Below are 26,513 nucleotides of genomic sequence, written 5' to 3'. Positions count from 1 at the left end.
AGAATTTCAGAAAGGATTATATATTCAAGGAGCTTGCTATAGATCAGGGAATTCACACTTGTCTTTGTTACAGAAATTTCACATAATAGGCCTAAAATGTGAATCGTTAAATGCACTCACTTTTTAATTGATATTCACTTGGGAATTTCTTCCCTTGACCCAGCAACTTGAATGCAAGTAACATTTCATAACTAATACCAAAATAGAAATTCCAATTGATAGATCTATTTTTCCATGATCCAGTGCTTTATCTGTTTAGTAAGGAATTCAGTGACACTTCAACTTCTCTCATGTCAAAAATCCCAATCGATCCTGGTAGAAAAATCTGTCTCTCTAAAGGACAGTGGTACCTCGGTTTTTTAACGTAATCCACGAGTTCTGAAACGTTCGAAAACAGCCGACAACTAGGCCTCAGGATCTTGCACTCAGCGGAAGCCACGTGACATGTTCGACTTCTGAGTCGAGTTCGAAAACTGAAGCATTTACTTCTGGTTTACGGCATTCATAAACCAATGCTAGTCAATGGAGACATTTGAAAACTGAGGTACCACCCTATTTATTTTCATTTTTTAATTCACTGCATAGACAGGACTCACAGTTCAGTTTCAAATTCAAGTTCTATAAATCAACTGTGAGTTCTTAACGCCCTAGCTATTATTTTAAATTATACTCTCAGTGAAATCCAGTTTTGATAAATCCATCCAACCCAAACTCCCTATATGGAGTTTATCAACTTAGTCCTTTGACTCTACCGCCAAAAGAAATCTTGAGTGCCTGAATTTTTCTGTTTCTGTACTATCATCCTAGACCACCGCCTTCATCACATCTCTTCCCATGTACTAAGCCCTCTGCCTGCTTCTACTCTTCATCTGTGGTTCACTGACCTTCTCTACTCAAGCTCCTAACATATGTATTTAGCATCCAGTCACCAAGGCAACACAACAAAGTTGCTTCATGCCTCCAAGTACTTCTTCCCAGGTAATATGAGATGATCCCAAGTCCTACACGGATCCCTCATGTTCTGGCCTTTGTCTACTTCTACCATTTAATCTGTCCTACCCTCCCCTCACTCCCGCTCACGTTAGCTCTATTTGCCTGCTTTCTGTTCCTCCAATACGCCACTCCAGTTCCTACCTACCTTCATGTATATGGTCTCTGTTTATTGGGAACAGACTTCCTCCAGATCTTTTGGCGACTGCTTCCTTCTCTCTCATCATTTAGGTCCCAGTTCAATGCCATCTCCTCCGATGTCACCCTGACCACCACAGCTAAAGCATCACCTTATCCTCACTCCTTCTTCACAGAACTTATCACTATTGCTTGCATTTTTCTTACATGTATTACATATTATTAAACCAAAACACTCTTATAATTTAAAATGTTTTTAAACAACAGGTCAAAACAATGAATCTTTAAATTCCTCCCACCAACCAATGACATAACGATATCAACTAACAAGTACTGAATAATTACTGCATGTTAGGTTTGGTGCTAACTGCTTTACATGTACCATCACATTTAATTCTCAAAACCCTATCAAATAGCATTCCATTTTAGGAACTGGAAAATTAAGGCACAGAGGAGTTAAGCCAATTGTTTTAAGTCACTGAACTCATTAAAAGGCAGAGTTAGGACTGGAGTCAGGGTCTGACTGACTGTTAAACCTAAGCTTTTTATCACTATTCTGTCGTGTTCCTATTCTGTTTCTGCTTTACAGATATTATGGTCTAGCTATACCATCATAATATTCAAATATAAGGGCTGGTCAATTTAACCACTTCTAGCACATATCATACTTACTCTTTTCACATTGTAACCACCACCAAGGCAACCAAGGGCTTCAGATCTTTGAGCAAAGAACTCTCCTAAAGATAGACGTAGATAACTGGCATCATCTTTGTCCAAATCTGATGTGCTAAATGATTTTCTCAACAAATTGTAATTAATTGAAGTTCCCCAGGACATATCCCCTAGTGCAACTGAAGTATTCTGGACATCTATGTTTTCTTCCTAGGAAGAAAGTTATTGTTTCATTTTATTTACCCAGCAAGCTTTCTTTCTGTTCTTCTCATATGCAAAAATAAAATTTAACTAAAACAAATAAACATTTACATTTTTAAAAAGTTTGGACAAATTCATGCCTAAGCAGCTAATAAAGGTAATGAAGTCCAGAAAAAGAGAAATTCATTTTTCATACTTGAATTATAATATGCATTGTTTTAATATTGCTTAATCAAACACTGATTTTCATTAATATAAATCTTTACAAAGGAGTACATCATCAATAAAAACAAATAGCATTACCTCACTTTAAAACATGGTTAAAACCTATAGAAATATCTTTGAAAACGATTAAAGTGACTTTAAGTGAATTAAACATTATTTCAGTATGCCAGTTATTTTTTAATTGATAATTTAGAGTATGAAAGAAAAAGCAAAAATTTTCTAAATATGAGAAAAAGACATAATTACCTATTAAGTATATATCTATATATATTCAATACATATATATTCAGAAAGAAATGAATATTTTGCCTACATTTAAATTAATTAATACAGGAAAAATTTTAAACCTTGGTTAATGCCAATAAAATACAAACCTGAATAAATTGGTGCTCTTTATTAAATTCTTCTTCATCTTGTGCAATCAAATCCAATGCCTCAGCTTAAAAAGAATAGGTTTATAAAATTATACAAGTGCTAATTAAATACCAGCATATAAATAAAACTTAGCTAGAAGGGAAAATGAAATACTAAAGAAATAAAATTTTTAAAAAGTATGTGAAAGCTTCTATCACACGACCGATACATCTGTATTAAGTACATTAAGTCTGTGGTTCTCAAATTTTGGGTAATGACCACTCTACTGTGACTGATTTAATTGACTAAAAGTGCTTTACAATGCAAGTTTGGAATCTACAGAACAAAATAAAAGAACAAACAACACAGAAACAGACTCAAAGATATAGAGAACAAATTGACGGTTTTCAGAGGGAGAGGGGGTTAGAGAGCGTGGTGAATAAGGTGAAGGAATTAAGAAACACAAATTGGTAGTTACAAAATAGTCATGGGGATGTAAAGTACAGCACAGAAAATATAGTCAATAATGTTGCAACACTATGTTTATATAGTGCCAGGTGGGTACTACATGAATCGGGGGATCACTGCATACATTATATAAATATCTAACCATTAAGCGGTACATCTGAAACTAATATAAAATAATACTGTCAACTGTAACTGAAAAAAGAATTTTAAAATAAGATTCACATTAATTTTAGCTTTTGAAGATTTGACACACGTTGAGTACCGATGGAATTTCATCTGGAACCATGAGACTGACAAGCCATTCTGTAAACTTATCATGAAGATGTCTGCTGGCGTGCCCAACCATCCATTTGCCTAGGACTGTCCCAGTTTTAGAAAGGAAAAGTCCCATATCCCAGAAAACCCCACAGCCTGGGTAAACAGGGATAGTGGTCACCCAATGTCTGTCCTCTAAGTTCCTATAAGCACCTCAATTCACTTTAGGAAAATAAATGGGCCCAGTCACCTTCAACTTCTAAGCCAAGACCACAAACTAAAATGCCTCAGAGGCTCGGGGTGAATGAGCAAAGAGGGCTAGTTATAACACAATAGGCAGTGGTGGGACAGTGGCAAACTAGAAAGCATATGATCTTGCTCAAGATATTAAAATTAAAAAGAATTTTAAACATGTTGGCTAAATCAGAAAAGTCTGCAGGCTAGACTCCAGACTGCCTATCTGGTGCCCACTCTGCGCCTTTTCCTGGTACTTCAGGAAAGTAGCAGAGAGGGGAAGAGTGAACAGCAACCCAGATGGGACACTACAATTGTGGCCCAAACACAAGAGATGTCCCCCACTCTCATCAGTCCATCAAGGGCTAATTAGATCCAAACCACCCTTTTGAAAACCCTCACACTCCAACATTAACATATTGAGACAAAATGAGAATAGATACAGGAGAGTTTTCCAGTTAGGAAAAGTAGAGCAACAGAATTCATACTTGTTAGGTTAGGATAGTTCTTTACCTTGGGAACCTATCACTTCTTAAATAAACACATTCTAACCTAGAGGTCTATGAATGAGCATCAGGAGAACCGTGAAGTTCCTGGAATCACATGCAAAACAGTATCTTCCACATAAAAAGTTTTCTACGAAGCTTCTCTATGGGGTTCCATAACTCAAAGTAAGTTAAAAAAAAAAACACCACTGCCCTAAAATGTGCAAATATCAACCAACCAAATCTAACAGCCAAGAGAAAGGAAGTAGGAAATCAGTCCATAAGAAAGTAGCCCAGAAAACAATTTACTTCAATGAGTTAAATAGCACGTTTTTAAATCGCTAAGTAAACAGTTCCAAATGCTATATTATGTTCTTAAGTACTTTTTCTCTGAACTTTAAGATTCTTCAGTTAAGAATCTACAATATTGTTACCTTGTATGCTCATCAGAAATTATTCACAAATTATGAGAAAGCAAAACACATTTTTTCAGACTATGTTCAACTGTTTGCCAAATCTAAAACAACAGTCCTTTCAAATGTCACCTGAATACTTTAGTTGTTAAATTTTGAAGCAGTCTTTATGTCCCACTCATTCAACGCCTCCCTGCCCAGAAGTAATGTAGTATCTCAGCTATATGGAACTATCAGAGAGAGCAGAGATGGGGAAGAGGAATAGTATCTCTTTAGCAAAGTTCTCTACTCTGAACAAAGTAGGCAAGTTTTCATTTAAAATGCCTTTGACATTATAAAAATTATGCTCTTGGTCCAATCTTCCTCTTCTGAGTACCTCTTATATTTTCAAAGTTCCCTTCCCCCTTCCTATTAAAAGGCTCCCATTTCATTCCCAGATTTCCCTTGATCTTGTCCATCCTTTCTTTCCTTCCATCAAACTTTTTAATAGCTTTCCATAATCATTTTCTCTATTACCTCACCATCCATGCCTGTTACCCCACAAAGATAGTTTCATTAAAGTCTTCCATTATCTATTTATTTTTCCTTTAATGGTAATATGTCCACGTAGTTAAATATATATATATATATATATATATATATATATATATATATATATGCTTCAATAAAGTTTTTTAGAGATTAACCAAATGACATAAAAGGAAATACAACACTGAAAAATCTCTCCCGCATCCTTGACCCAACTTACCACACCTCCAGAAGCCACCAGTGTATAAAGTACCCATGAAACTCCTCACATTTCAATCTATTTCATTTTTGAGTTCAAGTAGTTTGATTCCTGTAATCAATTTCTTCTCCTTTTTTAAAATCTTTCCATTGTATGCATTTACAAATATATGGGTCCTCCCCTCTTCCACCTTTTTACACAAATGTTAGAATATTTTATGTTTTTCCATTTCTTGGATTTTAAATAACTTACCATGTTTCCCCGAAAATAAGACCTAGTCAGACAATCAGCTCTAATGCGTCTTTTGGAGCAAAAATTAATGTAAGACCTGGTTTATATTATATTATTATTATTATTATTATTATACCCAGTCTTATAGTAAAATAAGACCTGGTCTTACATTAATTTTTGCTCCAAAAGATGCATTAGAGCTGATTGTCTGGCTAGGTCTTATTTTCGGGGAAACAGTATTTTGGTGATCATTTCATATCAGTATCTAAAGAGCTCCTTTTACCTTTTTTTTTTTTTTTAAATACCCACAGGGAATTTCCTTGTACAGATGTACTTTAATCAGTCCCCTATTCTGTACATCTACTTTGCTTCCAATCTTTCATTATTATAAACAACGTGCAAGTAATAACACTGCACATACATCATAAACCATTCGTGCAAGTGTATTTGAAGAAGACATTACCAGAACTGTCTGGTTACAGGGTATGTGCAGCTGTAATTTTGTTAGATGCTGCAAGATTGCTGTACCTAGAGGCTGTGCGCATAATGCTCTAGGATACTTATTTCCCTCACACTCTTACCAACATAGTTTTATTACCAAACTTTTGGATCACTGCCAATAAAATAACTAAAAAACAGTATCATGTGTTGGTTTTACTCTGCATTTCTTTCCATAAGTAAAAATGAATCTTTTTATTTAACCATCATTTATATTTCACTTTCTCTAGACTGTTTATATCCTTTGCCTAATTCTATACTGAGTAGTTGGTCTTTTTATTGTTTATCACAACTATTTACATATTACGGAAATGAGCCTTTAAGCTATAACATGAATTGGAAATATTTTTTCTTAATTTGATGACTAATTTTTAAAAACTTTTTACCAAAGCATAATATACTTATGAAAAGTATATATAAGTGTACAATTCAATGAATTTTCATAATCTGAACATGTGTATAGCCACATCAACACTCCAGATCAAGAAACAGAACACTGCCAGCATCCAAAGGGCCACTCGAGCTTCCTTCCCATCACATGCCCATCCAAGGATAACCACTACCCTTGGTTCTTACTCCATAGAGCAGGGTATGTTTGAACTGTGTAAGAATGGAATTATATAACATATATTCTCAGTCAGCCTTATTTCATTCAACATATTTGTGAAACTCATCCATATTGCTAAAAGTGACTATACATTATTCATTCCCATTGTTACACAGCATTCCAATGTATGAATAAACTTTATCCATCCCATTGTTGATGGGAATTTCAGAGTTTCTAGTTTGGGGCTAATATATATAGTGCTGCTATAAACATTTTAGTATAGGTCTTTTGGTGAATATATACACCCCATATACCGGGTATATATTGGGTCATAAAGTGAGAAATTTATAAAGTTCACCTTCACAAGATACTGCCAAACAAGTTTCCAAAATGGCTGTATCAATTTACACTCCTTATCACTGACATTTCAAGTAACAATGTCAATATCCACTGTCCAGGCTGTATCCTCTTGTCCTTTCTAAATCAAAACATTGAGAAGCTCTAACTGTAACTTAACCTCCAATTTGACATATATTTCCAACTATTGAGTATCCCCACTTCAAACCACAATCATCCAAAATTCTACAATTTATTGTTTTTCCCATCTCAGTTAATGGTACTGGCATTTTCCCAAGTAACTCAGACCACAAACCTCAATCTTTTCTTGCCTTTCTATTATCCCCTGAAATCCAGTCACTAAATCCTGACTATTGTAACTCCATGTCTTTCATTAGCTACCTTATTTTCATTTTCACTGTAATACTGAGATTTTCTATAACATCTTAAGGAATCTCCCATTCAACTGACCATTGCTGCCAGAAGTCTTGCAAAGCAAGTTGGACAAGGAAGTTTTCAGTGGCTCTCACTGTTTACCAAACAATCCTCTTTGACAAGGTAAACAGAGCTCTACCCACTTCCCAGCCCTACTGTACCTCTCCAGCTTCATCTCTTCATCTCACACGGCTCTCCCCTTCCCATATCTTGCCACAAATAACATTCTCAAAACATGCCCATGCTTTCTCATCTCATTCCTTCATTGGGTTTTCCATCCATTTGGAATTTCTCATTCCCCCAAATATGTATTTACCCATTGCAATTCGACCTCAAAGCCACCTATGTGAAATCTTTCTGTTACCTACTGAAGAAAAGGTTATTTCTCATCTAAACTCCAAAGCATTTGGTTTGTGTTTCTTATGACGCTAACTGTTGTTTTGTATTCTTATCTTATCACTCTTAGCTGATGGACAGTTTCTTAAGGGCTGAAAAAATGCCTTATTTATCTCTGTTCTTCCATATCATTAGACATTTAACAGGAGTTAGTAAAAGCAGCAGTTAGAATAACTTCTTCCTCTGGCACCTTCCGAGCCTATTAAAAATAAGATTGGGCTTGACAGGCCACTGCACGCTTTCCTCATCCCAGGTTTAGAGGTGCTCAGGGACCAGAGGCCTCAGCAGCACAGCGACATCTCCACAGACAAGATAAAATGCTATGCATTCTGTAGACCTATTTCAGTTTTCCTCTTTCACTGTCAGAGATTCTGCTAATCAACAAATCTATCTGATGTTCCTAATGTGCTTATCTGCTGAGATTTCATTTATCATTTTTGCCACTTTTCTGCCATCATTCCTACCACATTTCTTAGCTTTCACTACAAAATGGATTGGCTTTTGTAATTGCTCATTTATCAGAATATTTCCTTTGTTCAAGACGGATCAAGAGAAAGTGAACCCTAAGAGAAAGCAAAGCCCAATTCTGCAATATAAAGGTCCTAAACTGAAGAGAGTACTGGTTTGACTCACTGTCCTTGCATAAAGAAAAGGCTCAGCTCATTCTGTAATGATTAACACTGACTAATTCAAGCCCCTGTTCCTATAAAAACAAGTAAAGAGCTAAGTATTGTGTATTCCAGAAGGGATTTGATGTGGTCAACCAATATATACAGAGTAATTTCAGAACACCATCAGAAGCAATGAAAATGGTACAATAAAGTAGTTATCAATATACTTACAACCAGATTTGAAGTCTTCATTCATCTCATCAGTTAGAGATGTATTTAAATCTTGTTCTTCATTAAAAGAAGTATAATAAGCAAGATCAGTGACCCATCTACCTTCTTCATTTTGATAGACCACACTCTGTGGTAGATCAGTTTCTAAAAAATAAAATACCAAAAATATTCAATGACACATGCGACAAGTAAAATGACATAATATTCATAAATAATTTTACTTTTTTGACTTATCCTGGTTATCAACAGTACTGAAATCTGGCCAAAACTAGTTAGAAAAATGAACATCCCCAAAAGAAACAAGCCCACCTTACTTACAGTAAAAGTATACAACGGAGAATGAGGGAAAAGAGAAAAGAATACTTAGAAAGGTACATTTCCACCAGGTCTGTGAATAAAGACACCATTTTAAAATTCATAAAACACTCAAAGATTTTAATATGAAAGATTAGGCAAGCTCTGCTTAGGAATATATTCTATTTAAAATGTATAAACATTTTATATATTTCTTTACTTTTATTTTTTTTAAAAAGCCCACTTACGGTCTTTACTGTTCTCAACGGACTCATAACATTCATATGTTCGCCTTTCGCTAGTTGGTAAGCGACGAATATCAGTGGAATTAATTCCATTGTCACTAATAGGCTTCAAAGACGCTGTGTTCATATATTTTTGAATGGACACCATAGGAGTCTCAGTGTCTATCCATCTGTCCATAGGCAAAACTATTTCTGAATTTGATGCCAAATTCTTACTTTGATGAGGAAACCATCCCTCCAGCTTTGAAGGGTCTATCAAGTCAAAGTCACTTTTACTGACATTTGTGTCATGAAAATAAACAGGGTTAAGTTTCACATTCATAGCCATGATAGGCTTCACCAGAACTTCTTCTTTTGTGCTTTCCTTTAAAAATCAATAAGAGAGCAACAGTAAGTTTTGTTTTTCATAACCCATTTCAAAATTTTTGCAAAAAAACTCATAGTTGACATAAAATGTTTATTATACAAAAGAACAGACTATATGGTAGTCACTATATTCTTCTAGACTACGTAAGAACCAATGCTGAACAATTTATGAAAACCAAAATTCTTAATGTGGTCATGTCAAACATACATTAACAGATTCAGGTACCAAAAGTGGATCCAACATGATTATTACGTTACAGGATATTAGAAATGTCAATTTAATTTGTATAATTACTACTAAAAGTCTCTATAGGACTGTAAGCCTGTTAGTGTGACCAGCCTCATGAAATTAGTATGAATAACAGTCCTTGAAAACACAGATTATTAGCATCTTTTAATAGGAATAAAACAGCAAAACTACAGCTGTCCCTGAAGAGTCCAATGACAACTGCATCAGAGACAGCAAATGAAGTCAGTGTCTCAAAATCAAGCTCTCCAACATACTTTCCCAAATGGCACTTCTGATTCTTTCCCAGAATAATAACTGCTGAAAAGAGGCTCAAGTGCCTGCAGTATTCTTTTTAGATATTCAGCTATGAAAAAAGTGCTATAACAGTCTTTTCTGTTACAAGATGTATGACAAAAACAGCCTCATGGGTAAAGGTTTTAAAGTTAGAATACTAAAAGGAGGTAGTTCTATATAACAAAAAAGATGCTGACTTTGAATTAGTCTTAAGTTTAAATCCTAATGCCACTATTTACTAACTGGGTGATTTTGTTATACAAAAAACAAACATACATCTCTACTTCATATCAAAATTAATTCCAGATGGCCTAAAAATGTAGATGTAAAAGTACTAGGAGAAAATACATATGGATAGTTTTATATTCTTTAGTAGGTAATCTTCTAAGTGTTAACATTCTCGTGCCTAAGTCTTAATCCCAGGAACCTGTAAATTGTGACCTTATTCGGAAACAGTCTTTGCAGATGTAATTAAGTTATGGGTCTTGAGATAAGATCATTGAGGATTTAGAATGGGCCTTAAACCCAATGAGCAGTGTACAGTTGACCTTTGAACAACACAAGTTTGAACTGCATGGGTCCACTTTTATGTGGACTTCTTCCATTAAATGGAGCCCATACAGTCAGGGCTCCGTATCTCTGGGTTTCGCATCCGTGGATTCAACAAACCACAGATGGAAAACGGTATTTTTGACCCACGGTTAGGAACCCATGGATGCAGAGGGCCGACTATATGAATTGTTCTGTGTCATTTTATACAAGGGACTTGAGCATCCATGGATTTTGCTATCTGTGCAGGTCCTGGAACCAAACACCTGCAGATACCAAGGAACATAGTTAAGTTTTGGAGAAGTCAAAAGTGATACAAGGATTTTCAACTGTCTCGGGGGTCGGTACTCCAAACCCCTGCATTGTTCAAACACTTCAGAGGGACAAAAAGACACAGAGGAAAAGATCATGTGAAGACAAAGGCAGATACTGAAATAATGCTGCCACAAGGCAAAGAACAGCAGATCAACGCCATGATTTCAAACTTTTGACTTCTAGAACTGTGAAAGAATAAATTTCTGTTGATTTAAAGCTAGCAAAACTTTGGTAATTTGTCCTGGGAGCCCTGGAAAACTAATTCAAACACTAAAGCCTAAAATGCATAAAAACCAGCAAAGGAAGAAAGTATGAAAACACAGGGAGAAGACAGCCCCCTACAAACCAGGAAAGAAGCTTAAGGAGAAATCAACCTTGCTGAAACCTTCATCTCAGATTTCTCCAGAATTGTTTAAGAAAATAAATTTCTATTGTTTGAACCAAATAATAAATGCATACAGATCAAAATACCTCCTTAATATCAAAAGATTATAAAAAACAGTTAAAATATCACTAACCCAATAGAAAAAAAAAAAGACAAAGGAGATAAAGAAATGCCATTTAAAATTAGATAATCTATTTTTCATACATGATACTAGCACAGATTAAAAAGAACCAAAATGAGGGAAGCCAGCTCTCATCTTAGTAAAGTGTCTTAAAACAATCTTGAACAAAGAACGCAGTCAGGTAATGATGGACTCCAAAATCACTGAACTCTTTAATGAAGTGCATTTGAACCCTTTAAGTGCTTGGGTGAGAAGGCAATGGGGAGAAGTTACCACCTTTGGATTATGACTAACCACCCTCTCAATCAGAATCCTGCCCAGGCAAAACACAGGGTAGCGACATTGGGCCTTGGATGGAGCCGCTCCCTCTACCTACACGGAATGCACCATTGGTGTAAAACCTGGTGCTAAACCATTTGTAGATTACCCGCTTCTGGGTTGGGGATTTCTACATAGCAGAGCAGCTCCCTTGCCGTGATCTATTAAGAGTCAGCCCTAGACACAAAGGTTTGTAAAAAATAAAAAATAAAAACAAAACAAGAGGAATGCAGCTTCTCTGAGTTTTTATACCTAAACACAAAATAGGTCTTTGTTTACACTTTGAAAGTTTAACTCTCAGCAAAACTTAAGAGTTAGGTAATTGGATGAAAATGCAATGAACTTCTTAATTTAACACATTTCTATGTATCTATTTTTTATAAAAACTGAACTCCCTCCATGTTTACAAGACAGTCTGGGATAACAAGCAAAATAAACACAAGCCTCTCGCGGGGAAAAAAAAAGAATTAGGTAATATGAGAAGGAAGAAAAATAAAAGCAATCCGAAGGACTCTTACTGTGTTTTCCCGAAAATGAGACCTAGACAGACAATCAGCTCTAATGTGTCTTTTGGAGCAAAAATTAATATATTAAGACCCGGTCTTATTTTACTATAATGTAAGACTAGGTATAATATCATATCATATATATCATATTATATAATACCGGGTCTTATATTAATTCTTGCTCCAAAAGACACATTAGAGCTGATTGTCCAGGTAGGTGTTATTTTCGGGGAACACAGTAGAAGGTGGGGTTTCGAAAGGAGGTAATGAAAGTACAGCTGACACTTAAACAACATGGGGATTAGAGGCATTGAATCTTGCACAATCAAAAATCCCAGTAAAACTTTTGACTCCCCCAAAATTTAACTAAAGTCCTTCGGTATCTGAAGGTGATTGGTTCCAGGACAAATCTGCAGATACCAAATTCCACAGATGCTCAAGTCCCTTATATAAAATGGAGTAGAACAATGTATACAGTCGGCCCTTCACATCTACGGATTTCCAAACATGGATCGAAAATACTGTTTTCAATCCAAGATTGGTTGAATCCATAAATGCATTACCCGGGGATAAGGAGAGCTAACTGTATATTTACAAAAACTTTGCATATAAATGGACCCACACAGTTCAAACCTGTGTTGTTCAACTGTATTTGAAAGTCCCATCTTACTGCAGTCTAAGGGAATCAATGAGGCAACAAAGCACCTTAGAAGTATGTCTCATAATAAATTAGGGAAAAGGAAGTATGCCCTCCAAAGAATGGAAATATACCATCCTTCATAGACAGAATCTAACCATTGATTTTAAGATTTACCATTATTGTATGTACCACTAAGAAAGAAAACATTAAACTGTAACATATCAGTAACTATAAAATATGTTGATTTTAGGTGTTAAAATATGAAAAATATGTATCTTAAAATCTAAAAAATGATAACAGAACTTCGAAACACACAAAAAGGAAAAACTGGGGAGGTAGAGAAGACGACAGCAGGGATGAACAGTGCAATAAAAATTTAGAAAATGATAAAAACAGTGAAAAATAAATATTAAGTAAACATAAGAATAAAATCAAATGTATTAATAATTACACTAAGTGTTAAAGGATTAACTAGCTCATTAAAAAACAGACTACCAGATTACATTAAAAAAATAAAAGCTAGCTACATGCTATTTATAAAGAAACCCTCTAAAAAAACAAATGATAAAGAAAAATTAAAAAGAAATGGATGGAAAAGAACATATCAAACAAAAACAAACATAACAAAAACAAACAAACATACAAAATAAAGAAAAGGAAACTGTATTAATACTAGCATCACACAAAGGGGAACTTAAGGTTAAAAGCACTGAGCAGGATAAAAGAAAGGCACTATTATTAAAAAGGCACAATCTTATAAATAAGGTTAAAACAACAATGAACAGGATAAAACAAAGGCACTATTACTAAAAAGGTACAATCTTATAAATAAGGTTAAAACAACAATAATCATGTATGCATTAAACAAAGCAGAGCAGTACATAAAGAAAAAATCTTGAAGGTATAAAATCAATTTGATAAAATTCAACTAAAATTGGAGATTTCAGTTATCTTTTCTAGAATATATCTAATAGACAAAAGTAAGAGTGATCATAGAAAAATGTAACAATGCAACAAATAGCCTGAACTACCATGTTTTCCCGAAAATAAGACTGAGTCTTATATTCAGGGGATGTCATCCTGAAAAACCATGCTAGGCCTTATTTTCTGGTTAGGTCTTATTTTCGGGGAAACATGGTAATAGCTATTTAAAACTAAACATTCTACAAAAAAGTGCATTTAGTTTTCATTTTTATGTTCCATGAAACACATATACACTTTATCTAAAATATTCAGAAGATTTTTCAGACTAAATTGATTATAATCTTATAAAGTTAGAAATAAAAAGTAAGGTAATAGTGAGTGTTGTAAGGGAAGATGGCAGAGAAGAAACTATCTTTCTACCTATACAACAACTGTACTGTACTGGCAAAAACTTCTGAAGTAACTAGTTTGGAACTCTGGAGTCTATTTGAACACTTTCAGTTACCAGAGAAAAGCTTTACTGATAAAGAGTAGTTAATCTGAAAGGATAAAAGGAGATATTCCATGCCAATGGTAACCCAAAGAGAGCTGGGGTAGCTATGATAATGTCAGATAAAACAGATGTTACATCAAAACAGATTACAAAATACAAAAAAAAAAAAGGACATTATAGACATTATATATTAATATAAGGGTTTCACACAGCAAGAAGATATAACAATTATAAATATTTATGTACCTAAAAACAGACTTTCAAAATATATGAGACTAAGATTAACAAAACTGAAAGAAACAGGCAGTTCCACAATGCTAGTTGAAGACTTCAACACCCCATGTTCATTTATGGATACAACAAGCAGTCAGAACACAAATAAGGAAATAGAGGACTTGAAAAATGAAATTAGCCAATCACAACTAATAGACATATACAGAATACTCAACAACAGAATACATTTTCCTCAAGGGCACATGAGACTTTCTCAAGGACAGACCATATGATGAGTCAAAAAACAAGTCTCAATAATTATATAAAAAAATAGGTATCATACAAAGTATCTTCTCCAACCATAACAGTATAAAGTTAGACATCAATAAGAAAAAAAAATGGAAAATCCACAAAACATACAAATTAAATAATATACTTTTAAACAACCAACGGGTCAAAGAAAAATCATGAAGGAAATTAGAAAATACTTAGAAAGATGAATGAGAACCAAAACACAACACACCAAAACTTACTGCATGCAGTGACAGAGCTACTCTTAGGGAATTTTATAGCTGTCAATGCTTACATTAGAAAGAAGAAAGATCTCAAATCAATAACCTAACTTTATACGTGAAGAAACTAAAATAGAAGAACAACTAAACCTAGAGCTAGCAAAGGAAAGAAATAATAAAGGTTGGAGTGGAAATAAACAAAATAGAGAATTAAAAAAACAATAGAGAAAAATCAAGAAACCAAGTTTGTTCTCTGAGATCAGCAAAACTAACAAAATTTAGCTAGCAAAGAGAGGAGATGCAAATTAAAATCAAAGGAAAGGTGGGGACATTACTACCAACCTTAGAGATAAAAAAGATCATAAGAATACTACGAACAATCATAGGCCAACAAATTAGATAACCTAGAAGAAAAAGACAAATTCCTTAATCACTCAAATCACTTAAAGTGACTAAGAATTAGAAAATCTCAATAGAACTATAAGTAAACAGACTGAATCAGTAATCAAATACCTTCCAACACAGAAAACTCCTGAACCAGATGGCTTCAACCAGTGAATTCTACCAAATGTTTAAAGAATTAACACTAAGACTTCTGAAACTCTTTCAAAAAGCAGGAGAGGAAGGAACACTTCCCTAACTCACTGTATAAGGCCACAATTACTGTGTTACCAAAGCCAGAAAAAGACAATTACACACCCACATTCCTTATACATACAGATGAAAAAATTCCTCAAAATATTAGCAAATCATATCCAACAGCATATGAAGCATTATTCACCATAACCAAGCAGGATGTATCCAAGAATGCAGGGGTGGTTCAACATATGAAAATCAAGTGATGTAATACATATTAACAGAACAAAGGGGGAAAAACACGTGATCATCTTAATTGATGCAAAAAAATGCATTTGACAAAACTCAACACCCATTCATACTAGAAACTCTCAGAAAACGAGGAACAAAGGAAAAACTCCTAAATTTAATGAAAGGTATTTCTTTAAAACCCACAGCTAACATCATAATCAACGGTGAAAGACTGAAACCTTTTTTTGGACAAAGATGGCTGTTTTCACTTCTGCTATTCAACTTTGTATCGGAAGTGACTGATAAGCCCTAGATCTCACAAATGACTGATAAGCATATGAAAAGATGCTCAATATCATTAGTCATTAGGAAAATGCAAATCAAAACCACAATGAGATATCAATTCACACTCATTAGGGTGGCTATAATCAAAAATAGCAAGTGCTGAATAGAATGTAGAGAAACAGTAGCCCTCATGTACTGCTGGTGGAATATAAAATGGTGCAGCTGCCATGGAAAACAGTATGGCAATTCCTCAAAGTTAAACACAGAACTACCATATGACCCAGCAATTCCACTTCTAGGTACACACACACACACACACACACACACACACACACATTTTGATATATATGTATCAAAAGGAATTGAAAGAGGAACAGGTATTTCAAAACCAATGTTCAGCTGCATTATTCACAATAACCAAAAGGTGGAAACAACCCAAGTGTCCATCAACAGATGAATGTATAGACAGAATGCCGCACTTGCGCACACAGGCACACACACACAGTGGAATATGATTCAGCCATTAAAAGGAATGAAATTTCAATATATGCTACAACGTGAATCTACCTTGAAAACATCATACTTAGTGAAATAAGCCAGACATGTGACAAATATTGCATGATTACACTTACATGAGGTACTTAAAACAGGCAAATTTATAGAGACAGAAAGTAGAATAGAGGTTACATAGGTCTTGGGGGAAAGGGAAAGGAGAAGTTATTCTTTAATGGGTATAGTTTTTGTTAGGGAATATAACAAGTTTTGGGTATAGATTCTGGTGATGATTATACAATATTGTGAATGTATTTAATGCAATGAAATGTACACTTATGAATGGTTAAATTATAAATATTGTTATGTATTTAAAAATTAACAAAAAGTCTTAATTATTTGGAAATTAGAAATAAACTACTAAATAGCACTTATTGACTCTACAAGGAAACAAAAAGCAGAATTACATATCATCTACAAATAAAGGAAAAGGCAACAGCCACAATGGAGTATGATACATCAAGGAAACTAAAAGAGGTACAGTTACATGCAACAATATGGATAATCTTTGTAATACTGAGTGAAATAAGTCAGTCACAGACGACTATATAAATTAATGACTTGGTATAAAGTTCAAAAACTAAAATTAAGTAATGAATTACTACCTGTGAAAGGTGAAAAAACTGAAACCCTCATGCACTGCTGGTGGGAATGTAAAATGATGCAGCAGGTATGGAAAATAATATGGTGGTTGCTAAAAAATTTTAAATAGAATTACTATATGATGCAGCAATTCCCATTCTGGGTATATACTCACATAAATTGAAAGTGTCTTAAAGAGATATTTGTACACTCTTGTTCATAGCAGCATTATTCACAATTACCAAAAGGTAGAAGCAACCCAAGCACCTCTGATGGATGAATGGATAAATAAAATGAAGTAAGTATGTACAATGGAATATTATTTAGCCAAAAAAGAAGAAAATTCTGAAACCTGCTATAATATAAATGAACTGTAAAGACATTATGTTAAGTGAAAAAAGCCAGTCACAAAAAGTCAAATACTGTATGATTCCACCTATGAGGTTACCTATAGTATACAAATTCATAGAAACAGAAAATAGAATGGCAGTTGCCACAGGCTAGGGTGGGGATGGGGGACAAAGAAATAGCAATTTGTTTAATGGGTACAGAGTTTTGGTTTTGCAAGATGAATTGCTCTGGAAATTTGGTTGCCCAATGGGAATGTTTTTATCAATACTGAACTGTATACTTAAAAATGGTAGTAAATTTTATGTTATATATATTTTACCACAACTAAAATTAAAAATATATTTAAAACATGAAAAATACATACATAATAAAGCAAAAAAGGAAGTATTATTTTAATAAGTATTGGAAAAGTGGTTATCAGTGGGAAAAAAATTAATCCAGATGCAAAATTCACACCATTGTTTATAAAACCATATTATCGACGCTGGAGGGGCAAAAACAATTCCTGACCACTGGAGAAATTGAGCTGAGAGAACAATGGTGAATTCTAGTAGGTGAAAAATGTTTACAGAATAATATAATAAAAGACACATTTCAAATAAAAACCATGGGCGACTGGTTGGCTCAGTTGGTTAGAACGCAGTGCTCATAACACCAAGGTCACCAGTTGGATTCCCACATGGGCCAGAGAACTGCGCCCTCCACAACTAGAATGAAAAACAACGACTTGACTTGGAGCTGAGCTGCTGGTGGGGTGGCCAGTTGGCTCAGCCGGTTGGAGTGCAGCGCTCATAACACCAAAGTCGAATTGACTTGGAGCTGAGCTGCGCCTTCCATAACTAGATTAAAAACAGCAACTTGACTGGAGCTGATGGGTCCTGGAAAAATACACTGTTCCCAAATATTCCCCAATTAAAAAAAAAAAAAAGAATAGAAAAACCAGAATGGGGGAATTGTGAAGGAGACAAAAATCTTATGATCCAAATTACATCTAAAGAACTCATGCAAATATGAAGTTGATACCTAAAAGCCCTTTGCTAAGTTTTTATCCAGTTTGTTCCTTTTCAGGTAAGGAAAGTTTTCACACCAGATGGCTTCCATACTCCTGCAACTCCCACAATTTACATTACTTTGTTGGGGGAAAAACTCCTTTTTCTTACGTACAACAATTATTACAACAACAAAAAAAGAAATCTACTTAAGATAGTAGCTTGCATTTCTAAGTTCCTTAGATGCCATTCAATAAGAAAAATGGGCTGCCATATCAAGGACACAATACTGTTACCTCATGGTAATACAAACCACATGACCTTAAAATATGGGAAAAATAAAACATTTCATGAAATAATGTAACATTTTATATGACAGATAGGGATTTTCCCCCAACCAAGCAATAAAGCTTTGATGAATGTGTTCATTCCACCCTGTCCTGATCTTCAGCTGCCAGAGGCCAATCCTCACTGTCATTCGACACCCAGTGCCTTCCTTCAACTATTGCTTAGGACCTCTGAGCTTCACCCTCAGAAAGCCTGGAAGATCCTACAGATCCTGGCTATTTTAAGGATTAAATACTTTTTTAGAAGATGGACTAAAAATGGAACATCAGAAACTATGTTTTCACTTACACAGAAAAACTTCTCAACTTCAGAAAACTTTTAGAATGTAACTCAGTCATACTTCTTTCAATAGGTAAGATGAGATTCAATAACCAGAACACCACCTTACATTAGTTACCATATTTTGCCATGTATAATGTGCACTTTTTTGCTCACATTTGTGAGGGGAAAATAAGGATGCACATTATATTAATACATGGGTAGTACTGATTCCGTATCTATATAAATGTTTTTAATTCTTTTATGCTTATGAGTTAAAAGTGTAACTCTAGAAAACAGTAATGATATCCACATGCAAAACAATACCCTGGAATACGATGATCAGTTTTATTGAACTTATGATGAACTTGCAAGATGAAGAGTTCCTGGTCTTTTATGATGCATAAATATCATAAATTTGTTAATGGTACATAAAATTTCTTGTACCTTATATCTGCTTTTGTGTTTTGTAATTATTTGTTACACAAAATTTCCTGTACCATAGTATGTTAAAAATAAATGCTAAAATTCCTTTATAATACAGAAAGCAAGTACCTAAATGTAAACAAATAAAAATTTGAATTAAAAATTGAAACAAAAGATTTTTCTCCCTGAAAGTTTGGGCCAAAAACGTGGGTGCGCATTATACATGGAAGCACATTATACATGACAAAATATGGTATCTAAGTATTTCTTTTATTTTCCTACTAAGTTTCAGGAAGGGAGATTATCTCTGTATGACCTACTACATCAAGTACCATGCCTATCATCGAGAAGATAGTGATAATTCTTTTTGTTGAAATACCTGACCAAGATGCCTAACAATTTGTGAATACTGAACATTAAAACTAAAAATACTGTTTTTAGTGACAAATATCACTAATTAGAAATATGACTACTATAATAAAATTTAATGGTTCTTAACCCCAAATTAAATAGCCACAGATAGACACATTTATAAATTTTATCAACTATCACATTTTGACAAAATCAAGACCAATAGATGCAGTCTCCCTTTTCTTTCCTGATTTGCTACTTCTAATCAGCTAACAGCTAACCATCTGTTCACTAAGCATATTAGAATTATAACTTCATATTGTCAGATAAGTATACAAATGACCAAGCATCCACAGCACTGTCCTAGGAGGAAAATCCATTGACTCTGAACACCTGTTCTGGTTACCTGACGGAAGGGGTTTTGTACTCTATGTTTACTGGCTCCTCTGATGAGTAACAATTCTTGAAGCTGCTGAATAGGTAACTTCTGGACAAGTAAAATACTCCTATATATAATACAGTACTATACTATAGAATGCAATCATCAAATAGCAATTCAAACAAATTAATGTAATCAGAGGTACTGGAAAGTAACTAAGGACTTGACATAAGACTGGAAAGATTATAGTCTGCATTAGGGAAGGAAGGGAGAAAAAAGGAGGAGCAGGGATTTGTAGAAATGTACAAGAGAAAAACAGATTAACAAGGGGCCAGATTATAAAGCAGTCTAAAGATTATTATTAATTTGAAACGGAGACGCAGAATATATATCTATATTTGTATAGATATATGTAGTTTTATACACATATATGTATGTATATCTAGAGAGAGAGAGAATATGTATATATGCCAATGCAACAAGATTAACCTGATGTTGACAAATATAACAGAGTGGTAAAAATACTGTAGATGGAGCAATAAATCACACATGTGATAGTAAGCATCCTGAACAAGAAAGAATAAGTCTAAGACATAGTCCTAAAGACATACTGACAGGATTTAGGTCTTCTGAACTTCATCCCTTTAAAATGACAACCCCATTACCACTTGCTGCTTTAATACACTCAAAGGATTACTGTGAGTATAAAACAACTGTCTCTATAAATACAAGCACACACATTCCCTCTAAATTAAAAACCATCATACAATCCTAAGGCATACAGGCATCCCCTTTTTAAAAGGGGACAAAAATTGGTAAGAGTCAGAAATGATTACCAAGTTTCAAGCATAGGAATAATGGGGTTCCATTAATAAACAAAAAAAATGGAATAATGAAAAACAAACACGCTTGAGCAAGGTTAAAGATTATCAGTTTGCTTTTTTATTTAAAGTGTCAACACTGAGCTTAAGAACTTTTAAAATGAATAATCTAAATTTAAGTCATTAAATATTTAAATTTAAGAAAATGTATACAATTATATATTTAATACCATCTTAGTGATATCAAAGATATATTATCAGTAAGGATTTTTTTATGTTGGCTATATTTTTCCTGAAGTCAGCAACTGATGCTTTGAAAACAAGTGCTATTATACGAAAGACTTTTTTATCTTTTTATAGAAAATTTTAAAAATATGCGTATAAACTTACTCTGCCACAATGTAGAACAATACCCTTTGAACTTTCTGCCCTTTCTTTCTCTTTTTCAGTTCTCCAAGTAGTAGAGGAAAATGGTAACACACCATCTACATGCCTTCTACTATCTCCAGTATCTACAGAATTACCTAAAATATAAAAATTAAAAAAAAAATGGAGCAATGTCAGTTTCAGTAGCCTACTATAATAACTGTCTTTCTACTGAAATTATTTTATGTAAACCTAATATTTAGCATTCATATGACAAATACAGCAATTTGCATGAGAGAAAATAACTATCAGTACAAGGCAACAGTAAATGTGACAAACCGCTACCATACAGAGAATTAATTTATAATTCTCAAATGTCATAATATACAATAAAGAAATACAGACTACAGTATTTCAAAAGCACCAATGAACTCGGGTATTATTAAAAGCTCTTTTGAAAAGTTTTAGACTATTTCAAGATTTGAGGGGATAGAAGGGTTAATACATTTTAAATTATACAAAGAAATGAATTTTTTTTTTTTTTTTTGCAAAAATGCAATGTCAAATAGAATTTAGGAACAAAGGAAACATATTTCATTACTTACTGGTCCCAGGTAGACAAACAACATAGCCTTCCTCATATTCTTTGAGAGTTATTTCAGAATTTCCCGAAGAATGTGAGCCACGGAAAATCAGAGAACTGTTATTTTCTGACTGAGATTTACAGTTTAAACTACCATTTTCATTTGCCTGTGGAAAGAATATCTTAGCTTTATTAATTTTTTAAATTGAAATCAAACATTTTGAGAGAAAAAAATATGGGGTGACAAGAATCTTCTTTACAGAAGGATGCCAGGTAATTAACGTAGAAGGTATTGGACAAATCACTATTGTAACTAGCAATGTAATAATTATTTCTGGGAGGCCTTAGCAATGATACTAAAACCAGTCCATGAAAGGTTGTTGGGGAATCAGATGTTCACATGATCTCAACGTATCATCCCACAGATGACTTACTGATAACAAAGGGGGTAAGAAAGGCACCTTCACAAGGAGGTATCTGGCTGATGCCATGTTAACCAAGATAATCAAACACATCACCAATACTGGGAGAGATTTATATGTCTCCTGATATGATGCAATGGGAAGTACACATCACCTACTTTTAATCTTAATCTGTTCATAAGCAAAATATTTAATTTGGATTCTTGTCAAAACGTTTAATCTAATCAGGAGGGGAAAAATTGATCAGGTATATCTAGTTTATGGGCCATTTTACAAAAAGTGTAATGACAAAGAAGAATTACTCCAAACTGAAAGAATAGAGACATGACAACCAAAGGTAAGCATAATCCTTGATTAAATCCTGGATCAAAAATAGTAAAAATACAGGACATTTTGGAGACAACTGAGTAAATGTGAATATGGACTGTACATTAATTTAAATTACTGCATCAAAGTTAGATAACAGAACTGTAATTATGCAGAAAAAAATGTCCTATTCAAAATGGGAGATAAATGCTGAAGTATTCGGGTAAAACGTCATAATATCCGCAACTTACTTTCACATGATTCAGGAATAAAGTATTTACGGAGGGACAAATAAAATGCAAAGATGGCAAAATGTTAACAGTTGGTTATCTGGATAAAGGGTATACAGATGTTCACTATACTACTCTTTTAATTTTTCTGTAGGTGAGGTGTTGTCACACAGGAGCCTAGCAGACTGTTCCCCCATGTCTTTCCTTGTGGAAAGAGAAGTCTGTGAGACTGTACCCTTTTGGGACTTTGTTTATCTCAATGTTTTACACCTCATGTCTCTGTCTGGTCCCCAAAAGATGGTTTGCAGCCCAATGACTTGTAAGATTCCCCAAGGGGAAATAACTCAAGGCAGGCAGAACCGAGTGGGGACCTTCCCCCCCCCCCCCCCGCCCCGCCCCATGAGCTGCCTTAGAAGATCCAGGAAGGAGTCTCGCCTCCCCTCCCTTCTGCCAGGGAAAGCCAGATAGTGAGAGAAGTCACTAGGGCAATAAAGATCAGCTCTCTCCACTTATCTCAACAGAATTGTTACAATGTGAAAGACTTGCCCCCCAGGGAGATGCATATCTCACCTAGGTCATCACAAGACTTTCTGCTCCAGCTGCTTGGGGACAAAGATAATTGGTTTGATTCACTTTTGTAAAATAATGTATGAGTTTCACAGACTGCTGAACAGATAATGCTACTTCCTTGTGTGACCATCAATAAAAGCCACCAGTTGGCCGGATTCAGGGCTCCAGTCTCTGGTGACTGTGAGACCCCCTGGCCTTCTGAGATTTAACTGGATTAAGTCTCTATTTCTTTCTTTCTTAAAAATTTAACCCAAAGCGTCCCTCACTGCCCATGTTGCGCTGTACGCGACAGTGAGGAAAAGGTAAGAGGAAACAGGAAAGGGTTTTCTCATCTGTTTATATTGGGAGAAAATTAGAATCCAAAGAAAACCCAAAACTTAAGTTTTATAAAAGTTAACTATCCAATGAGACTAGTAATAATCTCCTAATGTCAAATTTATAAAAAACCATAACAATTGGAACATACCTGACTGGGATCACTTGTGGGTAATTTAAAATGTTTTTCTGGAGGTTCCTGTCCTTCTAGGTCTTCATATATCATTCCTGGAATTGCCAGTTGCTCAAAATAAGCCTCCAAATGATCATCATAAAACTCTTCATCATCAATATCATCATCTACTAGTAAATGGAGGGAAAAAATGGCAGGCTTTAAAGTGGTGACTGAACTATAATCAAAAAGTTGATAAAACATATGGGTCAATGTCTATGCAATTCTGTTTTAACACTTGAGGTGAAAAAAATTGTAATTTCAATCTATAGATTATGAGCATTCCAACAAAAAGTAAATATATAACTTTCTTTGATAGAACAGAAATAAATCCTGGCATATATCATAAGTTAGGATATAATAAATGTGACATCAAAGATCAGTGGAAAAAAAGAGCAAATTATTAAGAAAATGGAGTAGCAAATGGGTAACTATCAAAAAAGAATAGTTAAGCCATAGAAGTAAAAATAAATTTTTGATGAATTAATAATTAAGTGTAAAATGAACCTCAAAAAACACATGATCTTGAGAAAGAAGGAAAAATGATGCAACAAAGTTCAACACTGATGGATATGATTTAAAAATATTCAACCTCCACTAAAATAAAAAAGTTGCAAGTAAACAATGAAAACACTGACAGTGATTTTTAATGTTTTAACATCCAGCCTAACCAGGGGCAAGATAAAACTAGGACTTTCAATCACTAGTAACGATATTGTAAGTTATCACTGCCTTTTAAAGAGAATAATTTTGCAATCAACATTAAGAACCTTAAAAATGCTCATAAACCTGGACTTAAACCTTAGCTCATAAACCTTAGCTATTTCACCTCTATGGGTATAAATTCAGGTCAACAATTCCTTATCCACAATTCCACCATCCAAAAATACCTAAAGCCTGTGGCAGCAAAATCTGTCCTGAATTTATTTCTATTTATCCCACTGAGACTATTATTAGCCTGGCATTCAAAGCCATTAATAATTTGGTCCCTGCCTACTTTTCTGGATTCATTCCTCAACTGAGCCTCCTACTGCTGAAAACCTGCCACACAAATCCACTAGCTATTGCCAAAATATAGTCTATATACCATTCCACACCCGACACCCACATCGGGCCTTTGCTGAAGCTGTTTCGCTTCCTGAAATATATTTCTCTTCCCATATCTACATTAAGGCCTATTACAGGTCTTTTCAAGCAAACGGAAAAACTGTATCCTCTTTCAATAAAGCTTCACAGGTACCTTCCTCAATCAGAATTAATTTGTCACCCTCCTATGACTCCCGTATTATTTGTTCTGTTGAAGTACATTTAATACAGTTGGAGGTTTAACTATGCATCTCTTTTCTTACTTGGCAGTCTTTTAGAGAGCAGAGACTAAATATTTCATTGTTCTCCAAATTTCTTAACATAGTGCTTTACACTGAGTGAAACCTAGGGTGACCACTTTGTACCCTCATGATACTAAACCGAGGGATAAGCATAATCATATCAGGATTGATACAAATAAGTTTTAAAAATTCCATCACGTAACAGAAGTGGCCATTTGAATGCTGGTAAGTAGGAAGTAGAGAAGACAAACGAACAAAAAGCTGCCATAAGAACTACTGCAACCAAGAGGCAGAAAGTCGTGGAGTGGCAAGGGCCAGAAAAACACAAGTTACTTTACGGTACCAGAATAATCTTCCAAGCTTGTCAGTGACGTAAGTTTCTCATTTTCTAGTAAACTAATATGGCTTAAGTCATTGTCTGGATTCTTGTCTTCAAAATGTTTTCCAGCATCAGGAACAATAATCTGTAAGAAATAGAATGCATGTAAGATAAGTACACTCACTGCTTTGAAGACTATAGTTTAAGTACAAGGCTGAAAAAAGGACTGCCAATGTGCTTAGTATCTCTAATGAAGGGCTAGTTGTGTTAATATCTTTCTTCCTAACCCAATGCCACCTCCCTCCCCAAACCCCGACCATGGGTCTCCCTAAAATTTAGGGTCTCAAACTGTGCACGTTTGGAAGACCTAATAATATAGTTGGTATACTAATACACAATTGAATTTGAGCCACACAAGGCTTACGATAAGAAGTGGAGATAATAGCATAGTTGAACTCAGCAACCTAGTACATTGGAACAATTAATTTCTCTGCTCCTCAGACCAGGGACCCTGTAACCCTAAAGGCATACAGCAGTTTGCTAAGGATACTCGGGCCCAGAATAAAATGTCACATTTCCTTCTAGGTGTTGATTTTATTTCATAATCATATCATGTATCAAACAATATCACCTTAAGAACTAGATTGCAAAATGCACACTAAGTTTTAAGAAAAACATGAGTTTTCAATGCAATTACATACTTGTAGAGGGCAGTGCTGAGTTATGCTCATAAAGATCTAAGGCAACAGGGGCCATTGCTGTGGAAATAGAATCCCTGTGTGTTGGAATTTTTCATAATAAAAAACTGGGGATAAATCGGTATGAGAAAGCACAATATGTAAAACACCTCTGCCTTTTTGGTCATGGATGCTATCGAGAACTCCGTTTACTCTGCCATGCTT

The 26,513-nt window shown here is 34.5% G+C and overlaps 1 protein-coding gene across 9 annotated transcripts in view; it reads right to left on the bottom strand.

Annotated features, from left to right (window-relative positions):
* The window catches only part of CEP192 (centrosomal protein 192), a 148,701-nt gene that overhangs the window by 97,269 nt on the left and 24,919 nt on the right, over nt 1-26,513 (bottom strand). For 5 of the 9 annotated variants that reach the window (XM_081078512.1, XM_081078511.1, XM_081078508.1 and 2 more), the window contains 8 exons: nt 25,636-25,756; nt 23,944-24,095; nt 21,972-22,116; nt 21,391-21,524; nt 8,990-9,350; nt 8,448-8,591; nt 2,601-2,665; nt 1,801-2,010 (listed from right to left, as the gene is read on the bottom strand). In XM_081078512.1, coding sequence (XP_080934638.1) covers nt 1,801-2,010; nt 2,601-2,665; nt 8,448-8,591; nt 8,990-9,350; nt 21,391-21,524; nt 21,972-22,116; nt 23,944-24,095; nt 25,636-25,756 — 1,332 coding nt within the window. The remainder of the gene's footprint in view (nt 1-1,800; nt 2,011-2,600; nt 2,666-8,447; nt 8,592-8,989; nt 9,351-21,390; nt 21,525-21,971; nt 22,117-23,943; nt 24,096-25,635; nt 25,757-26,513) is intronic. The other 4 variants (XM_081078513.1, XM_081078514.1, XM_081078509.1 and 1 more) reach the window with 1 other exon arrangement.

The sequence above is a fragment of the Rhinolophus hipposideros genome (assembly GCF_964194185.1).
Source record: "Rhinolophus hipposideros genome assembly, chromosome: 17".
Classification (NCBI taxonomy): domain Eukaryota; kingdom Metazoa; phylum Chordata; class Mammalia; order Chiroptera; family Rhinolophidae; genus Rhinolophus; species Rhinolophus hipposideros.
The sequence above is the reverse complement of the archived record's forward strand: the minus strand, read 5'-3'. Positions and strand labels throughout refer to the sequence as shown.